Raw genomic sequence first — 22079 nt, 5'->3', positions numbered from 1 at the left:
AAGATCCAAAGTGCAATGTGTTTGGCCAGTTCAGCAACAGTGGCTCACATAAGGTTGCAGAAATAATCATCCAATTGTCCACTTTCCAGTTTAATGGAAGAAGTTGTGTATTTTAACAAGGGAATGCTGACTGCACATACTGCATCGCTGCTCCACTAATATCTTAGGAGTTTGTCTAGTCCTACTGGTAATATTTGAACAATTTTGCTCTACTGTTATTTGTGGAATGAGCATGTTATGACTTGTAGATTTGCAATTTTGCTCTATGTATATTGATATGAAGGCATGCTATGATCTTTATTGATGAATTATTTCTGTGTTTCAGCATTTCTGAACTGTTGACAAAATGTGATTTGTATAGCAAGTTGCATTGTCATTACAGTTGTCAGGATGTATTGATTTTATTGTCAGCATGTCTTCAGTTCTTAAAGCATTAATCCAGTGACAGTTGCAGCAATGTTTTTGCATGTAAATGTGACCCAAGTGACAATTTAGATTGAGAATATTGTGAACTTTGGGGAATATTGTGAACTTAAAACACATAATTGGAGGAGAGATAAAATTTTAGATTAATCGTGGACAAACTTTGGGAGATACTAGAGGAGAGACAAAAAGCATTTAAGGGAGCTCAGCACAAGAGTAGTGATAGAAAGAAAACTAAACCCACGAGTGAACCTAATATGAGCATATGAATTAGGAGTTATGGCCTCTATTCCAACTTCAATCTACCCCTGATAACCTTTGACTCCCATGTTAGTCAAGAATCTCAGCCTGTGGGAGATTGAGATCAGAAGTGGATGACAAAAGCTGGGCCCAGGAATGGAGCTGTTGCTGAGTGAGGATCAGCAGATGATAAAACCAGGTCCAGGAGTGGAACTGCTGGATATAAAGCCAGGTCCAGGAGTGGAGCTGTGGGTGATTGAACCAGCCCCAGGAGCAGAGCTGTGGGTGACTGAATCAGGCCCAGAAGTGGAGCGACTCGTTATAAAGCCAGGCCCAGGAGCAGAGCCGTGGGTGATTGAACCAGCCGCAGGAGCGGAGCTATAGGTGATTGAACCAGCCCCAGGATATAGCCAGGCCCAGGAGCGGAGCTGTGAGTGAACATGGCTCAGGAGCGGAGCTGTGGATGATTGAACCTGGCCCAGATATAGAGCTGGCAGGAGTTAAGCCTGGTCCAGAAGCAGAGCTGCAGAGGTTGAGAGGAACAATGGAAAGTGAAGCCAGGCCCTGGAACAAAGCTGCGAGAGATTCTGGAGCTAGAGCTACAAAATGAGCAAAAATTGAAAATCAAGGAGTGGCGTCACAGGACAGTAAATTAGTGAGTGGCTGGTGATTATTGAAGGTTTAATTTTGGTCTTTAAGCTAGGTCAGTGTGTCAAACTTAGAGCTTAAGGAATCTATAACTTACTGTGACTTACAAGTGAACTGGATACTTTTCAATCTTCAGCAATAAATACCTATTTTCTCAGCTGCTGTACTATTGTACTCAAAAGAGTCATCTGTTTAAGCTGTACTAATGTTTTTGGCTGCAGAATTCAATGTGGTGAATGGTTTGTTTGAGGTTTTTGAAAGGATTTAATGAATAGCTTTTGAAAGACATTGGAATTTGTCTGATTCAAGGGTTGATTAAGGAAAATAGAGGAAAAACCTTTTTGATTGATTGGTAGTAAATGGGCCTCATTAAACATTCACTCCTTCTACCACTGATATAGTGGGGCAGCATCTACATTGAGTTGCACTGCAGAAACTCAGCAAGGCTCCTTTGGCAATATCTTCTAAACCCCCGACCTCTTCCACCTAGAAGGACAAGGCAGCAAGATGCATGGTAATGCCAACACCTGCAAGTTCCCCTCCAAGCCATGCACCATCCTGATCTGAAATTATATTGCCTTTCCTTCACTGTTGCTGGATCAAAGTCCTGGAACTTTCCATTGCAGCACCATGGGTGTACCTATACTATATGAATTGCAGTAGTTCAAGAAGGAAGCTCATCGCCACCTTCTCGAGGGCAATTAGGAATTGGCAATAAATGCTGGCCTTACCAGTGATGATCATATCTCATAAAAGAATGAACAATTTAAAAAAAAATCCATGTCAGAAACTTTGGAGTTAGGCAGAAGAGGAATGGTATTCAGTTGTCCTTATGATGCCAAGTTCGGATGCATGCACAGATTCTAGGAAGCCATGGAAAGGTCAATGGGTTGGTAATGCATGCTGTTTGTTCAATCTAAAGAACTTGGAATCCCTTTTTGGCCTGGTAGCAAGTATTCATTTCAAACACCTTGATGTGAAAATGTTGTTTGCTCTGGGTGCTCTTTGTCTCAGAGTTCATCAGATGATTTTGAAACAAGCTAATTTGTTCTCAGTAAAGTGCCATCCATTTGGTACAAACAGTGGTTGTTTAGTACAAATTTGCTATGTAAGTATAACGTTGGCACAGCGATTAGCACTGCAGCATCCCAATGCCAGGGACCTGGGTTCAATGCCTGGCTTGGGTCACTGTGTGGAGTCTGCACATTCTCCCCCTGTCTGCGTGGGTTTCCTCCGGGTGGTCTGGTTTCCTCCCACAGTCTGAAAGACGTGCTGGTTAGGTGCATTGGCCATGCTAAATTCTCCCTCGGTGTATCAGAACAGGCGCTGCATCCTGGCAACTAGGGGATTTTCACAGTAACGTCATTGCAGTGCTAATGTAAGCATACTAATGACACTAATAAATAAACTTAAATTTGAATCCAGGAAATAATTGTTTTTTTTACCATTGGAGCGGATTTCGATTGTGTATGTCTGACTTGTCCAAATTTAATGCTTTCTCTCAAGCCATCAGAGAGAGGCAACTCTTTGGAAGGTTAACATAAACTTTTTATTTAATTGTACATCCGCATTATATCATAAAATGGGCTCTCAACCTTTTTGCTTCTGAGGCCCTCCTCGCATGTTATAAAAAGTCTCTGAACCCCTCGTAATGCAGTCCAAAAATCAAATATTTCTTATTTTTGTTTTGCTTAGTTAATGCGAAACCTGTTGTTGGTGCTGAGCAACAATTTTGTCAAGTCATTTATCTTTGAGAAAAAACAAAGGCTAACCAAAAGCCAAAGAAATCTGAAAGGGAAAATGGTGAACCGCAAGACCGAGGAATGGCGAACTGCTGACTGTTGCTCGGTCTTTTGGAATGATTAACAAAATATTCAGAAATTAACTCTGAAAGGAGAAATGGGGTACTGAAACGCAGGCGTGTGATAAATAAAAATCCGCAAGTATACACAAATGGAGGAAAATCATTATCTGTAAATAGAAAAATGCCTGCAAAGACGAGTCAGAAATGGGTAACCAAAAATAGAGGAAATGATGAACTAAGAAGTGTAGAAGTTATTGAAAGGGATGAAATGTTAACCAAAAACCAGAAATAAGTTTCTGAGAACAAGTGGAAAGTGGTTAATCAAGTGCCTTCCTGAAAGAGTGCTGGAGGCATCCTGGAATCCCTTGGTTAATTATTCCCCATTGTGCATTTTCTCTGATGTGTATGGACATGTTTGGATGTATTCTTCTCAAGGAATCCAGGTCTAGTTTCTGTGGGAGTGATGTTTGGGAAGTGTTCGCGGTGCTTTACGCTGTCTGGCTACACTGGCTCTAGTAGAGGGTGGCAAGATGATGAAACAGCAGCTCCACTCCTGGGCTGGATGTGCCAACCCAGTATACCAGTAATAACTTCAGATTGAAAAGTGGATCTCCTTTGGGTCATGGCTGGTGAAAGACCATGCTGAACTAGAGAGGGCAGTCCTAAGCACTTGTGGCTGTGCCTATGCCAGACGGAATGGCAACAGGAAATTGCTTTCATGCTGATAAATCTATGGCTTTCATGGTCCACTGTTTTCTAGGCTAGCCAGAGTGAAGGAACATCTAATGATACTGGAGCAAACATGGCCTGGCATTGGGAAGCCAGGTGATAGCGGCCTCTTGAGGTTGCAGTTTCTGGATGCACCTGTTGCCTTGGTGATTGATTTTCAGCTCACCAGTCTGCATTTCTGGGATGCTCCAATCTGATACATTTTACTCCAGAGTTCCAGTCCGATTTGGTAGATCCTTTAAAGTGGCTGCTTAAGAATCCCTGTGCTAAGGCCTGTAACTTCTCTAAATCTACTGTTGCTGTATGTGAGTGTCCACTCACAACTATTGATGAGGTTTACATAAGAGTATAGTTGTCCAATTGAAACTTGTGCACGTTGACCTAATTGTAATATCATCAAACAAAAATAGCTATATGTCTGACCAATGGTATATCAATCTCCCATGTCCTCCCATTTCCATTGTTCTTCCTTCTAATGGACACACATGAGCTGCAGATCATTTGATTAAATTCTTGTGTGCATACTGTGTAGCTAAAGCCTCCCTTACAACTAGGAGTTTTATAGTCCTTGACGCTTATCTGGGTCTGTTTCAATCAAGATCTATGGTTTTTCTCATCGCAGCTTGCTGCTTATGTGATTTTTAAACTTGTGTGGTTATTAACCTTTTCAGTAGGAATGAAGGAGCATCGGCCTCTGCAATTGTCTAACATGTTTGAGGTTCGCTCAGCTTATTTGGATGAGTGTGGGAGCTACAAGGTGAATATGCAGACTAACCATGGTATAGGAAGCCATTCAAGTCAGGGGAGCAAAAAGGGACGCTGTGGTAGTCGGGGACAGTGTAGCGAGGAGCCAAAGTTCAGAAGGCTATTTGCCTGCCCGGTGCCAGGGTTCAGGAAATCTGCTCCAGACTGGAGAGGAACTTCTAGTGGAAGGGGAGGATCCCATTATTGTGGTCCATATAAACACCAATGTCTAATGTGTAATGAGGCAGATTTAATAGACAATCTCAGAGATAAAGATCCCTTGGAAACAGCGTTCGTAACATGGTAGAATTTAGCATTCAGTCTGAGAATGAGAAACTTGTGTCAGAAACAATTGTGCTTAACATAAATAAGGGTAATTACAAAAGAATGAGATCAGAGTTGGCTGGAGTGGAGTAGCAGGAAAGACGGTTGGTCAGTAATGGCAGACGTTTGTGAACAGAGTTCATGACTCACAACAAAGATATATCCAGTGAGAAAGAAAGATTCCAGGAAGTAGATAAATCAGCGCATAATCTCAGAGTAAGGGGTTGCCCATTTAAGATAGAGATAGAATCATCGAATCCCTTCAGTGCAGAAGGAAGCCATTTGGCTCATCAAGTCTGCACCGACTCTCCAACAGAGTATATTACCCAGGCGTGCTGACGAGATGAAGAGGAATTTCTTCTGTGGGGACTGAATCTTTGGAATCCTTTGCTGCAGAGAGCTGTGGAGGCTGGGTCGTTAAATATGTTCAAGGCTGAGATTTTTAATTAGTAAGGGAATCAAGGGTTATGGTGATAAGGTGGGAAGTGCAGTTGAGGATTATCACACCAGAACAGTCATGATTTCGCTGAATGAAGCAGAGCACACTCAAAATGGGTTGAATGACCTATCTCTGCTCCTACATCTTATGGTTATTCCTCTCGCCAACCAATCACCAGCCTCCTGTCATGCATCATAAATTGTTGTTTCCTTTGAGATTTGGTATTCCTGCAATCTGTACTGATGAGTGCAGACAAAACGCTTCAGCAATATTTCTCTGTTCATCGAGAATCTTGGAACTTTCTTTATAATAACACTAGCGAACTCTCAATTTCACAGACTGCAGTGGTTCAATAGAACAGCTCACCATTACTTTGTGAAGCAGTTAGGCATGGGCAGTAAATATTAGTTTTGCCAGTGAGGCCCACATAGAATCATAGAATGGTTACAGCACAGAAGGAGGCTATTCAGCCCATTGTGTCCACGTTGGTTCTCAGTATGTGCAACCCAGGTCGCCCTACTTCCCCGCCCTTTCCATGCATTCCTGAAAACACTTTCCCTTCAGATAATTGGGCAATTTCCTTTTGACGGCCACAATTGAAACTACACCACAAAGAACATTCCAGATCCTAACCACTAAATGAGTAAAATGTTTTTCCTCATGCCTCTATTACTTCTCTTGTCAATTACCTTAAATCTATGTCCTCTGATTCTCAACCCTTCTGCCAATGGGAACAGTTTTTCCACTATCTACTCTGTTGAGACCCCTCATGATTTTGAGCACTTCCATGAAATCTGTCAATTATCTCTTCCCTAAAGAAAATAACCCCAGCTCCCCCAATCTAACCTCATAACTGCAGTCTCTCATTCCTGGAACTATTTTCATAAAGCTTTGCTCCTCTCCAATGCCTTCAAATCCTTCATAAAGTGTTATGCTCACAATTGGTCATTAACCCAGTTGAGACTGAACCAGGTTTATTTAAGGGTTTACCATAGCTCCTTGTTTTTATACTCTATGCTCACATTTATAAAATCTAGCATCCCATAGGTGCTGTTAACTACTTGATCAGTCAGTCCTGCCACCTTCAACAATTTTGCATACATGCTCAGGCCCTTCACTCCTGCAGCCCTTTCGAATTGTATCCTGTTATTTTATGTTTGCTTTCCTTGTTCTGCCTATTACTTGGCACTATTTGCATTCGGTTTCATTTGCAATGTGTCCGTTTGTTCCATCAACCTGCCTATGCTCTCTTTAAGTTTATCACTATCCTCCTCACAGTTGCTATATCATTCATCCCAATGAATTTTTAAAAAAGGTTGGTATTATTATTGAAGCAAAACACTCCACAGTGTAGTGGGTACATGGCTTGAAACTAGCTTTGGATTTGCAAGGAGAAAATCAGCCAGAATAACGGTTACTGATCAATACACATGGCGTGCTGCCAAGTAAATGTGTTTCAGCATTGAGTGAGGAGAGGATTGTTGTGATGCAATCAATAGTCTTCTGATAAGTTTCACATTCTAACCACTAGGTAAGGATGTTTCTCCTGAATTATATTTATTTGGATTCATTTGTGCCTGTCTTACTCTTCTTTACTGGCCCCTCGTTTTGGCCACCCCATAAGGCGAAAGATCTTCTCTCCATCTACCCTATTGAATCCCTTCATAATCTGGAAGACATCTATTGGGTGACTCCACAGCCTCCCCTTAAATAGCAAAACTTCTCAGCATTAAATATATATTTAAGTGCTAAATGAGTATAGGTTTTCTTCCTATAAAGGGACAGAAATACATGACGTACTAAAAATTTAATTGCTCTGTTTTCACTGCATGCTTATAGAGGTAGCAAATGAAGAGGCACTTTTATCGAAATATCAATATCCTGTTGTTTTTTTTTATTTTCCAGGGACTTTGTGAGGAGTGAGATTGAATTCGGCCATGATGGACCTGTGTACGAAGAACCTTTGTCCCTGAATCGCTTCACTACAGCTTTGATAGGTATGGTGAGACTTTGAAATTTGCCCAATGATTAATGCTTGCTAGTAAATTTGATGTATTTGGCAGAGTGATTGGTGAAATTTAATGTCGTACACTGACAGAAAATACATCTTCAAGTTGGTGTAAGTGGAAAATTTGTTTGGAAAATCTCTTAATTCTTATGACATAAGAATGGTTTCCAAATTGTAACTTTTTGTAAATCACTATTTTCTTTGCTTCATCTCAGAAGGCAGTAATTCATGCTGGGGTATAGTATAGGACTGTGCCCTTTTTTTTGGTCAATTAGTGTTAGTCGTTAGATGTTTATTGAAGTTGATCCATCATCCGCCTGGAAACCCCTCACCAATGGTAGCTTTCCTTGACATATTTTTCCTTTCTCTCCCTTTCCACTACTGTGGAGACACAGGCTAGTTGTTGGTCCTTCAGTTTCTGGTCTTGCTTAGATCAATTCATAACTTATGAAGAGACTACTACAGGAGTCCAGTGTGATCATCAAACTTAAAACAATATAGAATATAAAAATGAGTCTGTTGGTCCCAGTTGTGTGAGAAACTTGCCCTAAATACCATATCAATAGGAGCGCAGAAGCTGCTATCCTGTTATGGATGATTTTTTAGTTGATTTTGTTTCGGATATTGTTTTGTACTGGGCGGCAGGGTGGCACAGTGGTTAGCACTGCTGTCTGACAGCGCCAGGGACCCGGGTTCGATTTCTGCCTTGAGTGACTGTGAAATTTGCACATTCTCCCTATGCCTGCGTTTCCTCCAGGTGCTCCGGTTTCCTCCCATAGTCCAAAGATGTGTGGGTTAGGTGGGTTGGCCATGCTAAATTACCCTAGTGTCCCATGATGTTTAGGTTAGGGGGATTTCTGGGGTAAATATGTGGGGTTACAGGGATAGGGCATGGGTCAACTGCTTTGTCGGAGAGTTAGTGCAGACTTGATGGGCTGAATGGTCTCCTTCTGCACTGCAGAGATTCTATGATATTCAAGTGAAAAAAAAGAATTACAGCATCCCTCTTAAATCTGATCCTGGACTCATGCCTGTTTTTCCTATGCTTGCCTACTTCGAGTGCTACAACATCACTGCAATGGCACTCACTACAGAGTAGCAAACAAAATGGTCTGTGATAATCAAAGAACATCATCCTTGTTCTTGCTACAGATCCTCAGCTTGTTTAACCATTCTCTCCTGTAACACCTCTCCTCCATTGTCCCAACTCCTACTATTATTTTCATTATTTGTAGCCGGAGCATTTGGAACATGTATATATCATGCACATTCATGAAAGGGTTTTAAGATTGTCTCTTCTGCCCTGAGAAGTGCCCAATCTGCCTCCTATTATCCTGGAAGGGCAAGGTATCTCAAAAATTTGAGAGACAGGTGAAGCTAACCGTTTTACATAGCTACTATGCAGCAACAACATGAGTGGTATTTGCCACTTTTAGGATGCTGTTGTCTGCCTATCACACAAGTTAGTAATTAGCATTTGAACTTCAGTTCCAGTGTAATGCTAGGTTTGTAGGCTGTATGTTCCAAAGACTGGTGAATCATATCAAGCAACATGTTTCTGTCACTGTTAGCATCGGGTAAGGTACAAACAGCTACCAACCAACCCTTGCTTGCAAAATCTAAGCAGTGTCCAACATTAGATGTGGTGTGCCATTGGACAACATTTGCTAAATTAGCTCTCAGCTCTGAGGAAGAGTCATCCAGACTCAAAACGTTAGCTCTGTTCTCTCTCCACAGATGCTATCAGATCTGCTGTGATTTTCCAACATTTTCTGTTTTTGTTTTAGATTCCAGCATCCGCAGTAACTTGCTTTTATATTTGTGAAATAATCTTCAGTATGCCAAGACCCTTTTTGAACATGGGATGAGTGCAAGATGAAAAGCTTTGACAAAAAAGTCTATTTTTTTCATCAGTGTTCAAGTTCTGTATTACATCAGAAGCCTGGTAACATTGAACAGTGCCCTTAAGCTTCATCCATTGTACAATAAAAGGAAGCTGCTTGTTCAAGGACAAGTATATAAAGATAAATGCTTGGTGTGTAGACCTTTTCTTACTCCCATCTGCATCTCTGCCATATCATCTATGCACCTGTTCCCCTATCTGTTAGGAACTATCTGTTAGACGGAGGATGAGGGGTGACCTAATAGAGGTGTATAAAATTATGAAAGGCATAGATAGGGTGAACGGTGGGAAGCTTTTTCCCAGGTCGGTGGCGACGTTCACGAGGGGTCATAGGTTCAAGGTGAGGGGGGGGAGGTTTAACACGGATATCTGAAGGACGTATTTTACACAGAGGGTGGTGGGGGCCTAGAATGCGCTGCCGGGCAAGGTGGTGGAGGCGGACACACTGGGAACGTTTAAGACTTATCTAGATAGCCACATGAACGGAGTGGGAATGGAGGGATACAAAAGAATGGTCTAGTTTGGACCAAGGAGCGGCGCGGGCTTGGAGGGCCGAAGGGCCTGTTCCTGTGCTGTATTGTTCTTTGTTCTATTTCTATCTTTCCAGGAGAGTACCAGAAGATTGGAAAATAGCCAGTGTGACTTCTGTGTTCAAAAAGGTAGAAAGGCAGAAGGCAGGGAACTATAGGCCAGTTAGTTTAACATCTATTATTGACAAAACACTGGAGTTAATAATCAAGAGGAAATGGCTAATCATTTAGGAGAGCTGAATATAATCAAACCTAGTCAACATAATTTTATGAAAGGAAATGTTGGACAAATTTGCTCAAATTCTTTGAGGATGTAACAGAGAATAGATAGAGGGGAACCTGTGGATGTCGTGCATTTAGATTTTCAAAAGGCATTTTGACAAGGTGCCACATAAGAGGCTGGTGCATAAAGTAAAAGCTCATGTAATTGGAGGAAGTCGGTTAGCATGGATTGAGAAAAAAGAGTTGGAATAAATGGGTCCTTTTCAGAATAGAAAGATCTAACTAGTGTAGTGCTGCAGTGATCAGTTCTTAACCTGAAATTGTTCACTATGTACATCAATGACCCGGAGGAAGGAATAGAATGCAAGGTATCCATATTTGTCGATGATATGATGATAGGTGGAAGGGCATGCTATGGAAACCAACCCAGTGAACTGGGTTGAATCTTGTTCTTATCCAACTTCCAATTATATCTGCTTTATAACAGGATGGCAAGGTTGTCATCCCCAGAGATGGTCATGTATCTTTCTCCGGCAGCTATTGTTTTTCTGAACCCTACCAATAGGTATCAGAAATCTATCTGAGCCTACTCCAGTCATCTGGACATATATATATTTTACAAACAAAGTCAATGGCATAAACAGCAACAGGAATCCTTTGGATTTATTTTCTTTGTTCCCTAAACAGCTATCAACCAATTTAACTGTCAAGTGATAGAACATTTGACAAGGTTTTGTGTAAAATGCTGCTATTTATCCTTATAGTGGATAAAGGATTTATGGTAAAACCTGAAAATTGATGAGAAACTGACTAGCACAACACAGTGGTTCTAGTCATCATATGGGGATATTTAAGTGCCGAGCCAATGCTAGAAGACATAAGAATGGTTAATCGGATCAGAGTGCTTATTGATGATGACGGGCTAGAGATATTCAGGTAAGAGAGTAGATCATTGTGCCAAAAAATAATTTTAAGACTGATGTCAGGAGGTTCTTCACACAGGAAAGAGTCGGAGTTGTGGAGGCAAAAAATTTGGATTAATTCAAATATACCGTGATGCTGAGATGACAGTTTGCTTCTGAATGAGTGAATGAGGGTTGATTGAAAGGCCTTCTGCGTCCTATCTGGTGCTCGGGGATAAAAAATGAGAGAGTTGTGAGTTACGTGATTCAGCTACTCATTGGATGAATTGACTGAGTCATGGGAGTCAAGCCAAATGTTTTCCAAGTTGTATCATGTGTTGCTGTGATCTTGTACTTATAACTAAAGTAATTTCTTTAACTTAAGATACATTGAGAGCTACTGTTAGTAGGGGTTGTATTTAATCCCAAACTTGAGATTTGAATGTGTACTTAACCAACAATACACTCAATTCTCCTGTTTCTTCCAATTTTCTACCATTCAATATGTTTACTTTGAACACAGTTTAAGAAAAAAAGAACATTCACTGCCCACCACACAAACTCAATGTTCCCATTGTTATATTCTTGGCACTCTGTGCTGTGCAGTTCTGAACTTAAAACTGCTGAATAAAGCTTTGCTGCCCAAAGTCTTTTGTGTTCTTGTGTTGACTGTGAACTGGACTGAAACTGGGAGGACATACTTTCTGACTAGATGGATATCCTTGAGCTATTTTTCAGCACATTTAAAAGCGTAGAAGATACAAGATGGAAACAGTCCACTTGGCCCAACTGGATTGTGTCTAATGTACTGCAGCAAGTTGACTAAAATAGCCTTGTACTACTTGGAAAAAAGATGCATGTTCATCTATGAATGACAAACAGAAAAGCAACCACAGTTGCCAGAAGCAATTGCTTCCGGTAAAGGTAATGAGAGTTGAGCATCGCTTTGCAGATCAGGCCAGATTTTCACAATTATGTAATTATAAGCATCTAGATGTTAGAAAAATGAACAATTGTCAGGGCAGCTGGTGATGCAGTTGATGATTCTTTATATGCAGTTTACTGGTTGGCTGTAGGGATTCGCATTCTAATCAGTATTCTGTAACTTGATTTTGTGTCTCTGTGCCCTGTTTGAGAGCAGATTTCCACTCCATCTGACGAAGGAGCAGCGCTTCGAAAGCTAATGGTATTTGCTACCAAATAAACCTGTTAGACTTTAACCTGGTGTTGTTAAAACTCTTAGTGAAGTTTGTGAACAGGGAACTGAGATTAAAAGCTTCTAATAGAAAATAGAGAAAATATTACAAGCCTTGATAGACAGAGAACAATTAGGTGATTCATTGAGTCTATCTCACAAAATCATGATGACACACTGTCACCAGTCGCCATGTAGAAGTAGTCATTGGGAACAAAGAAATGGTGGAGGATCTGAATAGGTACTTTGCGTCGGTCTTCATGGTGGAAGATATCAGTAACATACCAAAAATTCAAGAGAGTCAGAGGGCAGAGTTGAGTGCGATTGCCATTACTGAGGAGAAGGTATTAGGGAGGCTGAAAGGTCTGAAGGTGGATGGATAATCTGGACCGGATGGACTACACCCCAGAATTCTGAAGGAGATAGCGAAAGAGATTATGAAGGCATTAGTCGTGCTCTTTCAGGGATCAGGGAGGGTCCCAGAGGACTAGAAAATCACTAATGTAACACCCCTGTTTAAGAAGGGAGGGAGGCAAAGGACAGGAAATTACAAGCCGGTTAGCCTGGCCTTTGAATTGGTAAGATTTTAAAGTCCATTATTAAAGTTGAGAATTCGGAGTATTTGGAAGTGTGGGGTAAATAGGGTGAAGTCAGCACAATTTCGTCAAGGGAAAGTCATGCCTGAAAAATCTGTTAGAGTTCTTTGAGGGGGTAATGAGCAGGTTAGACAAAGGAGAGCCTGTGGATCGACTTGGATTTCCAAAAGGCTTTAACACAGGAGACTGCTGAATAATTTAAGGGCTCATGGTATAAGAGGCAAGGTACGAGCATGGATAGAAGATTGGCTGTCTGGTAGAAGGCAGAGAGTAAGGATAAAGAGGTCCTATTCAGGGCGGCAGCTGGTAACTATTGGAATTCCACAGGTGTCAGTGTTGGGACCACTTTTCACTTTATACATCAGTGATCTAGATGAAGGACTGAGGGCATTGTGGATAAGTTTGCAGATGATACAAAGATAAGTGGTGGGACAGGTGGTATTGAGGAGGCGGGGATGTTGCAGAAAGACTTGGACAGGTTAGGAGAGTGGGCAAAGAAGTGACAAATGGAATACAACGTGGGAAAGTGTGAGGTTGTGCACTAAGGCAGAAAGAATAGAGGTGTCGACTATTTTCTAAATGGGGAGAAAATTCAGAATTCGGAAGGGTAAGGGGACTTAGAAGTTCTAGTTCAGGGTAACTCGCACGTTGAGTTGGTAGTTAGGGCAGCAAATGCAATGTTAGCATTCATTTCGAGAGGACTAGAATATAAAAGCAGGCTTTATAAAGCTCTGGTCAGACCACATTTGAAATATTGCGAGCAATTTTGGAACCTGTATCTAAGGAAGGATGTGTTGGCCCTGGAGAGGCTCCAGAGGAGGTTCACGAGAATGATCCCAGGAATGAAAGGCTTGACAATGAGAAGTGTTTGAGAACTCTGGGTATGTACTCAATAGAGTTTAGAAGGATGAGGGGGGATCTCATTGAAACCTACAGAAAACTGAAAGGCCTGAAAACTGAAAGGCCTGGATAGAGTGGATGTGGAGATGTTTCCATTAATATGAGAGACGAGGATCCGAGGGCACAACTTCAGAGTAAAGAACCGAGATGAGGAGAAATTTCTTCAGTCGGAGGGGTGGTGAATCTTTGGAATTCATTGCCAGAGAAGGCTGTGGATGCCAGTTCATTGGGTGTATTTAAGTCAGAGATAGGTTCTCGGTTGGTGAGAGGATCAAACGTTATGGGGAAAAGGCGGGAGAATGGAGTTGAGAAACAAATCAGCCATGATTGAAAGGCGGAGCAGACTCGATGGGCGACGGGCTTAATTCTGCTGCTATATCTTATGACCTTACATCTTATGATTTTATGTAAATCTCCTGGGAGTGGCAAAAAAAATCTAGGGCCAATTTAAGGAGACAAAACATAGAACCTTCCCCTCTGACTCCCCAAATACCACTTAAGGTTAAAACTACGCTGGAGAAATCTTGATTAACTTCATGTTCACCTATCTTTCAAACGGCCTGATTTCCAGCAGAGCCAGTAATTGGTCTGGATATTTTGATAGCATGTAGCAAATCTGCAATTGTCAGTTCTCTTAAAGGTATGCATTGAATCTACACATGGGGGATGGACTGATAACTTGTTCCATTGTTTATTATCCTCTGAGAGGAGAAAAACCCCCTGACATCTTTTCATTCTGCAATTTACATTATTAACTCTGGTTATTTCCAATCTATCTAATTGAAATAACTTATTGATGAACACAATCTAGACGCTTCATTATTTTAAGTACATGAATCAGATGGTTCTTCCCCAGGTAACCAATAATCAGCAACTACTGCAAGTGACATTACACAGTGAAAATATGTGAATTAATTGTATTGCAGCTTTATTTACATGTTGAGAACACTCTTTTGGAAATTAGTATTTTTTGAATGAATGACAAATACTGGTTTCCAGCTGACATTTTGTAGTAACATGCTGTTTTTACGCTGTCACTCAACCCAAAGACTGCATTGAAGTTTTTGCATCCAAAGCAAATTTAATCTATTTTCAAAAGAAGCTTGTGTCACCACTCCTCTTAATAGTCTTTTATTGATGGCCCAGTTGCTTCATAAGCAATGGGCCTTTATATACTCTTACCACAAGACAATTTTCTGGTATGTGTAAAATAATACTATATAAATTCACACATTTGATAATTTATGACCTCATCTTTGCCAAGTTTTCTTTCAGCTGGAAGGTCTGGCAGACCTAGCTAAATACTTGGAGATTTCAATCTCAGCTGAAGAACGCAAGTTAACAACAGTGAAGTAAAATTAGGAAAACTGAAGAAATCCATAACATCAGCAGCAAAAAAGAGAATCTCTGCATGAAATATTAAGCTGTAGTGAGGGATCAGTTGTGTCTTTACAGCATTTCTGTTTCTTTATTTCATGTAGTTGTGCTTAATTATCTTGACAGTTAATGAATAAAACAGTTACACTCCAAGTGTTCTATAGAAGATTCCGAGAGATTCTGAAAGCTCTCGTGAAAAACGCTTGATTAAACTTTAGTTTGTTGTCTTTGCTGTAACTATTGAGGTTTAATTTCTTTCATTTGTTTTATATTCCATTTCTTTCATTGTTTTTTCCGTTGCTTTGTTTCTTTCCTTTTACTCTTTACTTTTGGTTTCTCTTCACTATGCTTAAACTTTCTTTTTAACTGCTTTGTGCTTTTGTAGTTCTTTGTTTCTATCTAGCCCCATCCACTGGTAAGACGGTGATAAAACAACATGACAAAATGGGATCAGATTTTCTGTCTTCAGAGGAAGATTTAACAGTAAATTCAACCGACAGTCACAAAACTAGATTTTGAACTGTGCTCGACGGAACCTGGAATTGTCAGAAATGTTAGTTTTCAAAGGCATCTTTCTCTTGGAATATGCAGTTCAAAAAATTGAAGTAACAGCATTGGTAACTTAGTTGATGGACTGCTTGATGAAGTAATATGCTTCAACTAATGTTTGGCAGGGCATGCAACATCAATCTTTGCAGAAGAATGTTTTGTCAGATGGCTGTGCAGCTGTAATGGCAGCTGCACCAAAATCTATATTCTGGACCATTCCTGTCTTTTTGACCAAAAGACTAAGGGTAGCCAAGAGGAGTGGAGATGTTGGGGGTGGGGTTTGGAGTAGGGACAATTAGCATAGCAAATAAGAATATTAAATCTCCTCTAGGGGGGCAATGCTGTTTGTAAACAGTCACTACAGTTGCATTTTTCTTCCCTTGAAAACTATTGTCACAAATTGTGTTGTTATCTGGGGAAGCTGTTACACAAACATATTGATTATTAAAAGGTATTCTGGACCTAGTTGTAGCCCAAGACACTTTGCCTCACTGTTAACCACCTAGCCAATCTTTGTGTCATCCGCAAGCTTACTAATCCAACCCCCCACATCTTCTATGTCATTTATATAAATGATGAATAATAGGGGGCCCAACACAGGTCCCTATGGTACGCCACTGGACACTGGCATCCACTCACTAAAGCAGTCATCTGTCATCACCCGCTGCCTCCTACTTTTCTCCTTTGCCTATTTAGAGGCAGGCATCATATGTGGAAGATTTGAACAGGAGCTTCATCATTGATATTCCCATCAAATAAAACTACTGAAAATGGATGCAGATCAAGGTTATCTGATATCCATGCTCTGGAGTTCTGTATAAACTCTCGATACACATTGGTTGCTTGGATGCATTCTACTTGAATGAAAGTGCACGATGGTTGGCGGGGGGATTTCACATTGTAAGTGCAAGTTGTTTTTGCTTCCACAAGTCTCTTTCTCCTCTTTATATGAGATTGGTTTTCGTCCCTCCTATAAGATTTAATCAAGATTCATAGATAACCCAAAAAGGTTGAGGAATCAGTAGCAAAAATAAAACACAATTAAAGTAGATACAATGGACATATGATCCATAAAAGTGAGAAGATTTACCGGTCTTGGATCAGACGAATGAATGACAAGGCACAACAGTTTGATCTTGGTCGTCTGTGAGATTTATTTCAAGTTGATTGAGTTAAGCTGAAGCTAGCATTGATCTATCTCGAAGAGCCCTTCTGTGCCTGCCTGCATTTCCTCTTCTTGACCACCTATTTATATACCTTATTTTAGGGACTGGTGGATACCTCACATCAATCGTTTGTTTAATTGTTTTTCCCCATTTAAATGTCCAATTATCAGGGAATAGATATTCAAGTTGGGTCCCTTCTATCCTGGTATCCAAATCATTTCTTTGCTTCGCTTTTGTATGAGCATCATGTTACCTCCCCAACTCAAGTGGTTCAGATAGGCTAATCATGAGGCTCCTTTTTATGAGGTCCACCTCTGCTTATACCAGGGTTGTCTAACCTTTTCACCTGGGGGACAACATTTCAAAAGTTTTCTCACTCAAGGGTCAATGAGCAAATTTTAGAAGGATCAAGTTCAGCACGACACACATGAATATAAAAAATATTGTATGAAAAGAAACAATTTAAACTATCAGTAATAAATAAGCTGAGTATTAGAGTGTAATACAGTGCAAGTGTGTGTGCGCGGTTTACTCTCGGTGCTCACTCATGCACCCTATTGTGAGAGTAGATATCAGTGCATGATGGTGTGTGGGTGACTGAAAACCCTACTACTAGGAGTAAGTTAAACTTGGTGACGCACTCTGCACGCGCACACTCTGCTCTCCCCCCCCCCCCCCCCCCCCCACATACTCTCTTGCTCTACCTCATACCCTTTCCCCCTCACACTCTCTCCTCCCCTACTCACACCCTCTTTCCGTGTCACAGTGCCTCACAGCGCCAGGGATCTGTGTTCAATTCTGGCCCTGGGTGACTGTGTGGAGTTTGTATGTTCCTCCCCATGGCTGTGTGGGTTTTCTCTGGGTGCTCCGGGTTCCCCTCACAGTCCAAAGATGTGCAGGTTAGATTGATTGGACATGCTAAATTGCACCTTCGTGTCAGGCAGATTAACAGGGTAATTACATGAGTTACGGGGATAGGGCCTGGGTGAGATTGTCTTGATGCAGGCTCGATGGGCTGAATGGTCTTTTTCTGCACTGTAGGGATTCTATGCTTCACTTGTACTCTCTCTCTCTCGTCCACTGCTCATGCCCTCTCTTTGTGATTTTTATTAATGACTTAGAGGAGGGGCTGAAGGGTGGATCAGTAAATTTGCTGTGACACCAAAATTGGTGGAGTAGTGGATGAGGTGGAGGGCTGTTGTAGGCTGCAAAGAGACATAGATAGGATGCAAAGCTGGGCTGAAAAATGGCAAATGGAGTTTAACCCTGATAAATGTGAGGTGATTCATTTTGGTAGGACTAATTTAAATGTGGATTACAGGGTCAAAGGTAGGGTTCTGAAGACTGTGGAGGAACAGAGAGATCTTGGGGTCCATATCCACAGATCTCTAAAGGTTGCCAGTCAAGTGGATAGAGCTGTGAAGAAGGCCTATAGTGTGTTAGCTTTTATTAACAGGGGGTTGGAGTTTAAGAGCCGTGGGGTTATGCTGCAACTGTACAGGACCTTGGTGAGACCACATTTGGAATATTGTGTGCAGTTCTGGTCACCTCACTATAAGAAGGATGTGGAAGCGCTGGAAAGAGTGCAGAGGAGATTTACCAGGATGCTGCCTGGTTTGGAGGGTAGGTCTTATGAGGAAAGGTTGAGGGAGCTAGGGCTGTTCTCTCTGGAGCGGAGGAGGCTGAGGAGAGACTTAATAGAGGTTTATAAAATGATGAAGGAGATAGATAGAGTGAACGTTCAAAGACTATTTCCTCGGGTGGATGGAGCTATTACAAGGGGGCATAACTATAGGGCTCAAGGTGGGAGATACAGGAAGGATATCAGAGGTAGGTTCTTTACGCAGAGAGTGGTTGGGGTGTGGAATGGACTGCCTGCAGTGATAGTGGAGTCAGACACTTTAGGAACATTTAAGCGGTTATTGGATAGGCACATGGAGCACACCAGAATGATAGGGAGTGGGATAGCTTGATCTTGGTTTCAGATAAAGCTCGGCACGACATCGTGGGCCGAAGGGCCTGTTCTGTGCTGTACTGTTCTATGTTCTTCCCCAAACCCCACTCACTCCCCCTCTCCCACTCGTACCCCCCGCCCCACTCTCACACTCACCCGCTTATATCCCCACTCCACTTATACCCTCTCACCCTCTCTCCCCCTGTTCTCCCCTGCTCACACGCACTCTGTCCCTCCACTCGCACGCCTTCCCTCCCACTGCTCGCAGCCCCCTCACCCTGCTTGCATCCTCTCTCTCTGCGCCCCCCCTGCCCCGCCCGCCCGCACCCCAATCACAAATTATTGATCTCCCGTGGTGAGCCTATCAGCAACAAATATGGAAGATAAGCTGCCCGTGATTGGAGGAGCAGAATCTCTCATTCAAACGTACCTGTTTGGCTGGGATTTTGAAAACTGGCTCCAGAGCTGCATAGAAGGGCTTTACGGACTACATCGGTTAAGTCAAGCCTGACTTATACAAAGGCATGTTTCTGTTATATCCCTGGCCAGATAACAGGCCCTTGAGAAAAATAGTATTGAATATCACTAACATTATTCTTTGTCAGCTCAGGCAGACTGCTGAAGCATCTTTTTTAACTGGAGAAACCTACTTCTCATGATTCTATAAGAGCATTATTTCTTGCACTCCTCTCAAATCCTTTAAATCACTCTGGATTACAGTTCCACAGATGTTGGTTGCTTCTGGTACCTATACAAGTGGTGCAAGCTGGCAATTTGACTGACAGGACATCACAAACCCAATCCTGTCGCTACCTAAATCCTACACATGCTGTCTTTCTATCCTGGGTCACTAGAATTATAAATCCTTTTGATTTTTTTTACATAAACTGTTGATGCCTGTATTGCTCGGATCGGTGCAAAACCAGGAATCAAAACTAAGGTCTTTTGTATTCAACCCTGGGGGCTCTCTTGTCTATATAAACATTATACATTTATAAGTTTGACTTCAGAATGCAATTTATTAGAGCTCCAGAAGCCTGTTTTTTAGGACTGAGGTTTTTGGATGCTTGTAAGCATTTGGCACCAAGATGCAAAAAGGAAAATGGTTAATAAGTAGTTGTCCTGTTTAGTGTCACATCTTCTCAAGTGCATGGTTGGAATTGCAAGAATTCTTAGTCATATCCTTGACAAAATTGCATTCTGTGCACAAATTATTGAGGGTATCAGGATAACTTGAGAACCGGTTAATTAAGTGAATGGAATCCTGGGTTTTGTAAATGGGGAGTAGAATAAAAAAGCAAGGAAGTTATGATAAACCTTTATGAAACGCTAGTTTGGCCTCACCTGGAAGATGTGTCCAGTTCTGCGCACCACACATTCGGAAGGATGTGAAGGCGTTAGGTAGGATGCTGAAAAGATTCACAAGAATGGTTCAGTTATGTAGATAGGTTGGAGAAACTGGCAATGTTCTGCTTGAAGTAAAGAGATTGAGAGGAGATGAAGTTGCTCAAAATCATAAGGGAGCTGGACAGAGTAGATAGAGAAAAACTGTTGTCATTGGTGAAAGAATCAAAAACCAGAGAGCACAGACTTAAGGTAATTGACAAAAGAAGCAAAAGTGACATAAAGAAAATCTTTGCACAATGAGTCTTCAGCATCTGGAATGCACTGCCTGAGAGTGTTGTAAGAACTGGTTCATTCATAGCATTCAAAAGGGAATTGGATCATTACACTGAAAAGGAAAAAAATGCAGAGCTGCAGGGAAGTGGCACTAAGTGAATTACTCTTGCGGAGAGCCAGCATGGGTATATTGGGTCAAGTGGCCTCCTTCTGTGCTGTACCCACTCTATGATTCTAGGATAAGATGTAGAAGGGAAAGGTTCAGTGCCCTTGGGCATTGAGAGTACTTCTGAGAAAGAGATGAACTAAACAAAATTGTAACCTGTATCCTGACTGGCAGGTGAATAGAGTGAAGAGGGTTTAAAATAATACTCCAGAGGAGAGGTGAAACTAGACCAGTGATTCCCAAACTTCTTTACTTCATGGCACACCTTCACAGTACAAAAGAATTGAGGCACGGCTTCTCTCGCAAAAAACCCTTTTATCTCTGAAACCGTAAAAGCATACCAAGCCACAATTCAATACAATTTCCAGTCGTTTTGAAGTTTGCAATGAAAGCTTACAAGTCAAATACAATATGGAGCCTGTTTCTCCTTTTCTTAACTTTATTGGTTCCTGTTTCTTACCTCTTGTCTTCTTCCCTTACTGGGAACTTTGATTTTTTTTACTTCTCTCTGTTTTCTCTCCTGCTTTGTTGTCAACCTCTCCGTGTCGCTCGGTTCTCCGTTGCGCCCTTTGTGTTTTTGCACAGGCACACGGGACCTCTGTCTTCAATTCCGTGGTCGGCATCTCCAATTGCTAAAGAACCTGGGATCTCTTTACATACGTCAACCAGGAAAGGGCTGCACGTGCACAGTTTGGAATGTTTTAGGTCGATGATCCAAACCGTGCATGCACCGGCTGGGAAAGGACCACATATGCGCTCATATATTTTTACATTGGTTAGGACCGTGGGCATGCACCTGACAAATGTAGAAATTCCAAATCGTGCATGTGCGAACTAATCCCAGCCAGTGCATGCGTGGGTGTTTCTTTCCTATTGGAGCTGATGTGCTTGCTGACCATCTTGGTGCCCTTGGAACCAGCGTGCTTGGCCAATTCCCCCAGCAGCTGGAGGCGGACAGCACTCTGGATTTCCCAGGAGGAGATGGTCTGGCACTGGCGTAATGGATCAGGCGAGAAGCCTCGCTGGTGATCCGCTGTAAGATGTCGCTGATGAACGAGTTGAGGACACTCATGGCCTTGGAGGATGTGTCTGTATCCAGGTGGATCTGCTTCAGCACCTTGTAGATGTAGATTTTTAAAAATCATTCGTGGGATATGGGCGTTGTTAGCTGGCCAGCATTTATTGCCTATCCCTAGCTCCAGTTGAGAAGGTGGTGGTGAGCTTCCTTCTTGAATAACTGCAGTCCATGTGCTGTGGGTTGACCCACATAGCCATTAGGAAGGGAATTCCAGGATTTTGACCCAGCGACTCGGGATCTTGATCAATTGGGCCAGTGGGCTGATGAATGGCAGATGGAGTTTAATTTAGACAAATGCGAGGTGATGCATTTTGGTAGATTAAACCAGGGCAGGACTTACTCAGTTAATGGCAGGGCGTTGGGGAGAGTTACAGAACAAAGAGATCTAGGGGCACATGTTCATAGCTCCTTGAAAGTGGAATCACAGGTGGACAGAGTGGTGAAGAAGGCATTCGGCATGCTTGGTTTCATTGGCCAGAACATTGAATACAGGAGTTGGGACGTCTTGTTGAAGTTGTACAAGACATTGGTATGGCCACACTTGGAATACTGTGTGCAATTC

At 41.9% G+C, this 22079-nt stretch overlaps 1 protein-coding gene across 1 annotated transcript in view; it reads left to right on the top strand.

Moving 5' to 3' along the window:
- rnf145a (ring finger protein 145a) overlaps window positions 1–22079 on the top strand; it is a 119214-nt gene that overhangs the window by 59831 nt on the left and 37304 nt on the right. Inside the window, exon 3 of the mRNA XM_078231275.1 lies at window positions 7257–7348. Within this exon, the coding sequence (XP_078087401.1) occupies window positions 7257–7348 (92 nt within the window). The remainder of the gene's footprint in view (window positions 1–7256; window positions 7349–22079) is intronic.

Source organism: Mustelus asterias, chromosome 16 (genome assembly GCF_964213995.1).
Source record: "Mustelus asterias chromosome 16, sMusAst1.hap1.1, whole genome shotgun sequence".
Taxonomy (NCBI): domain Eukaryota; kingdom Metazoa; phylum Chordata; class Chondrichthyes; order Carcharhiniformes; family Triakidae; genus Mustelus; species Mustelus asterias.
The sequence above is the reverse complement of the archived record's forward strand: the minus strand, read 5'-3'. Positions and strand labels throughout refer to the sequence as shown.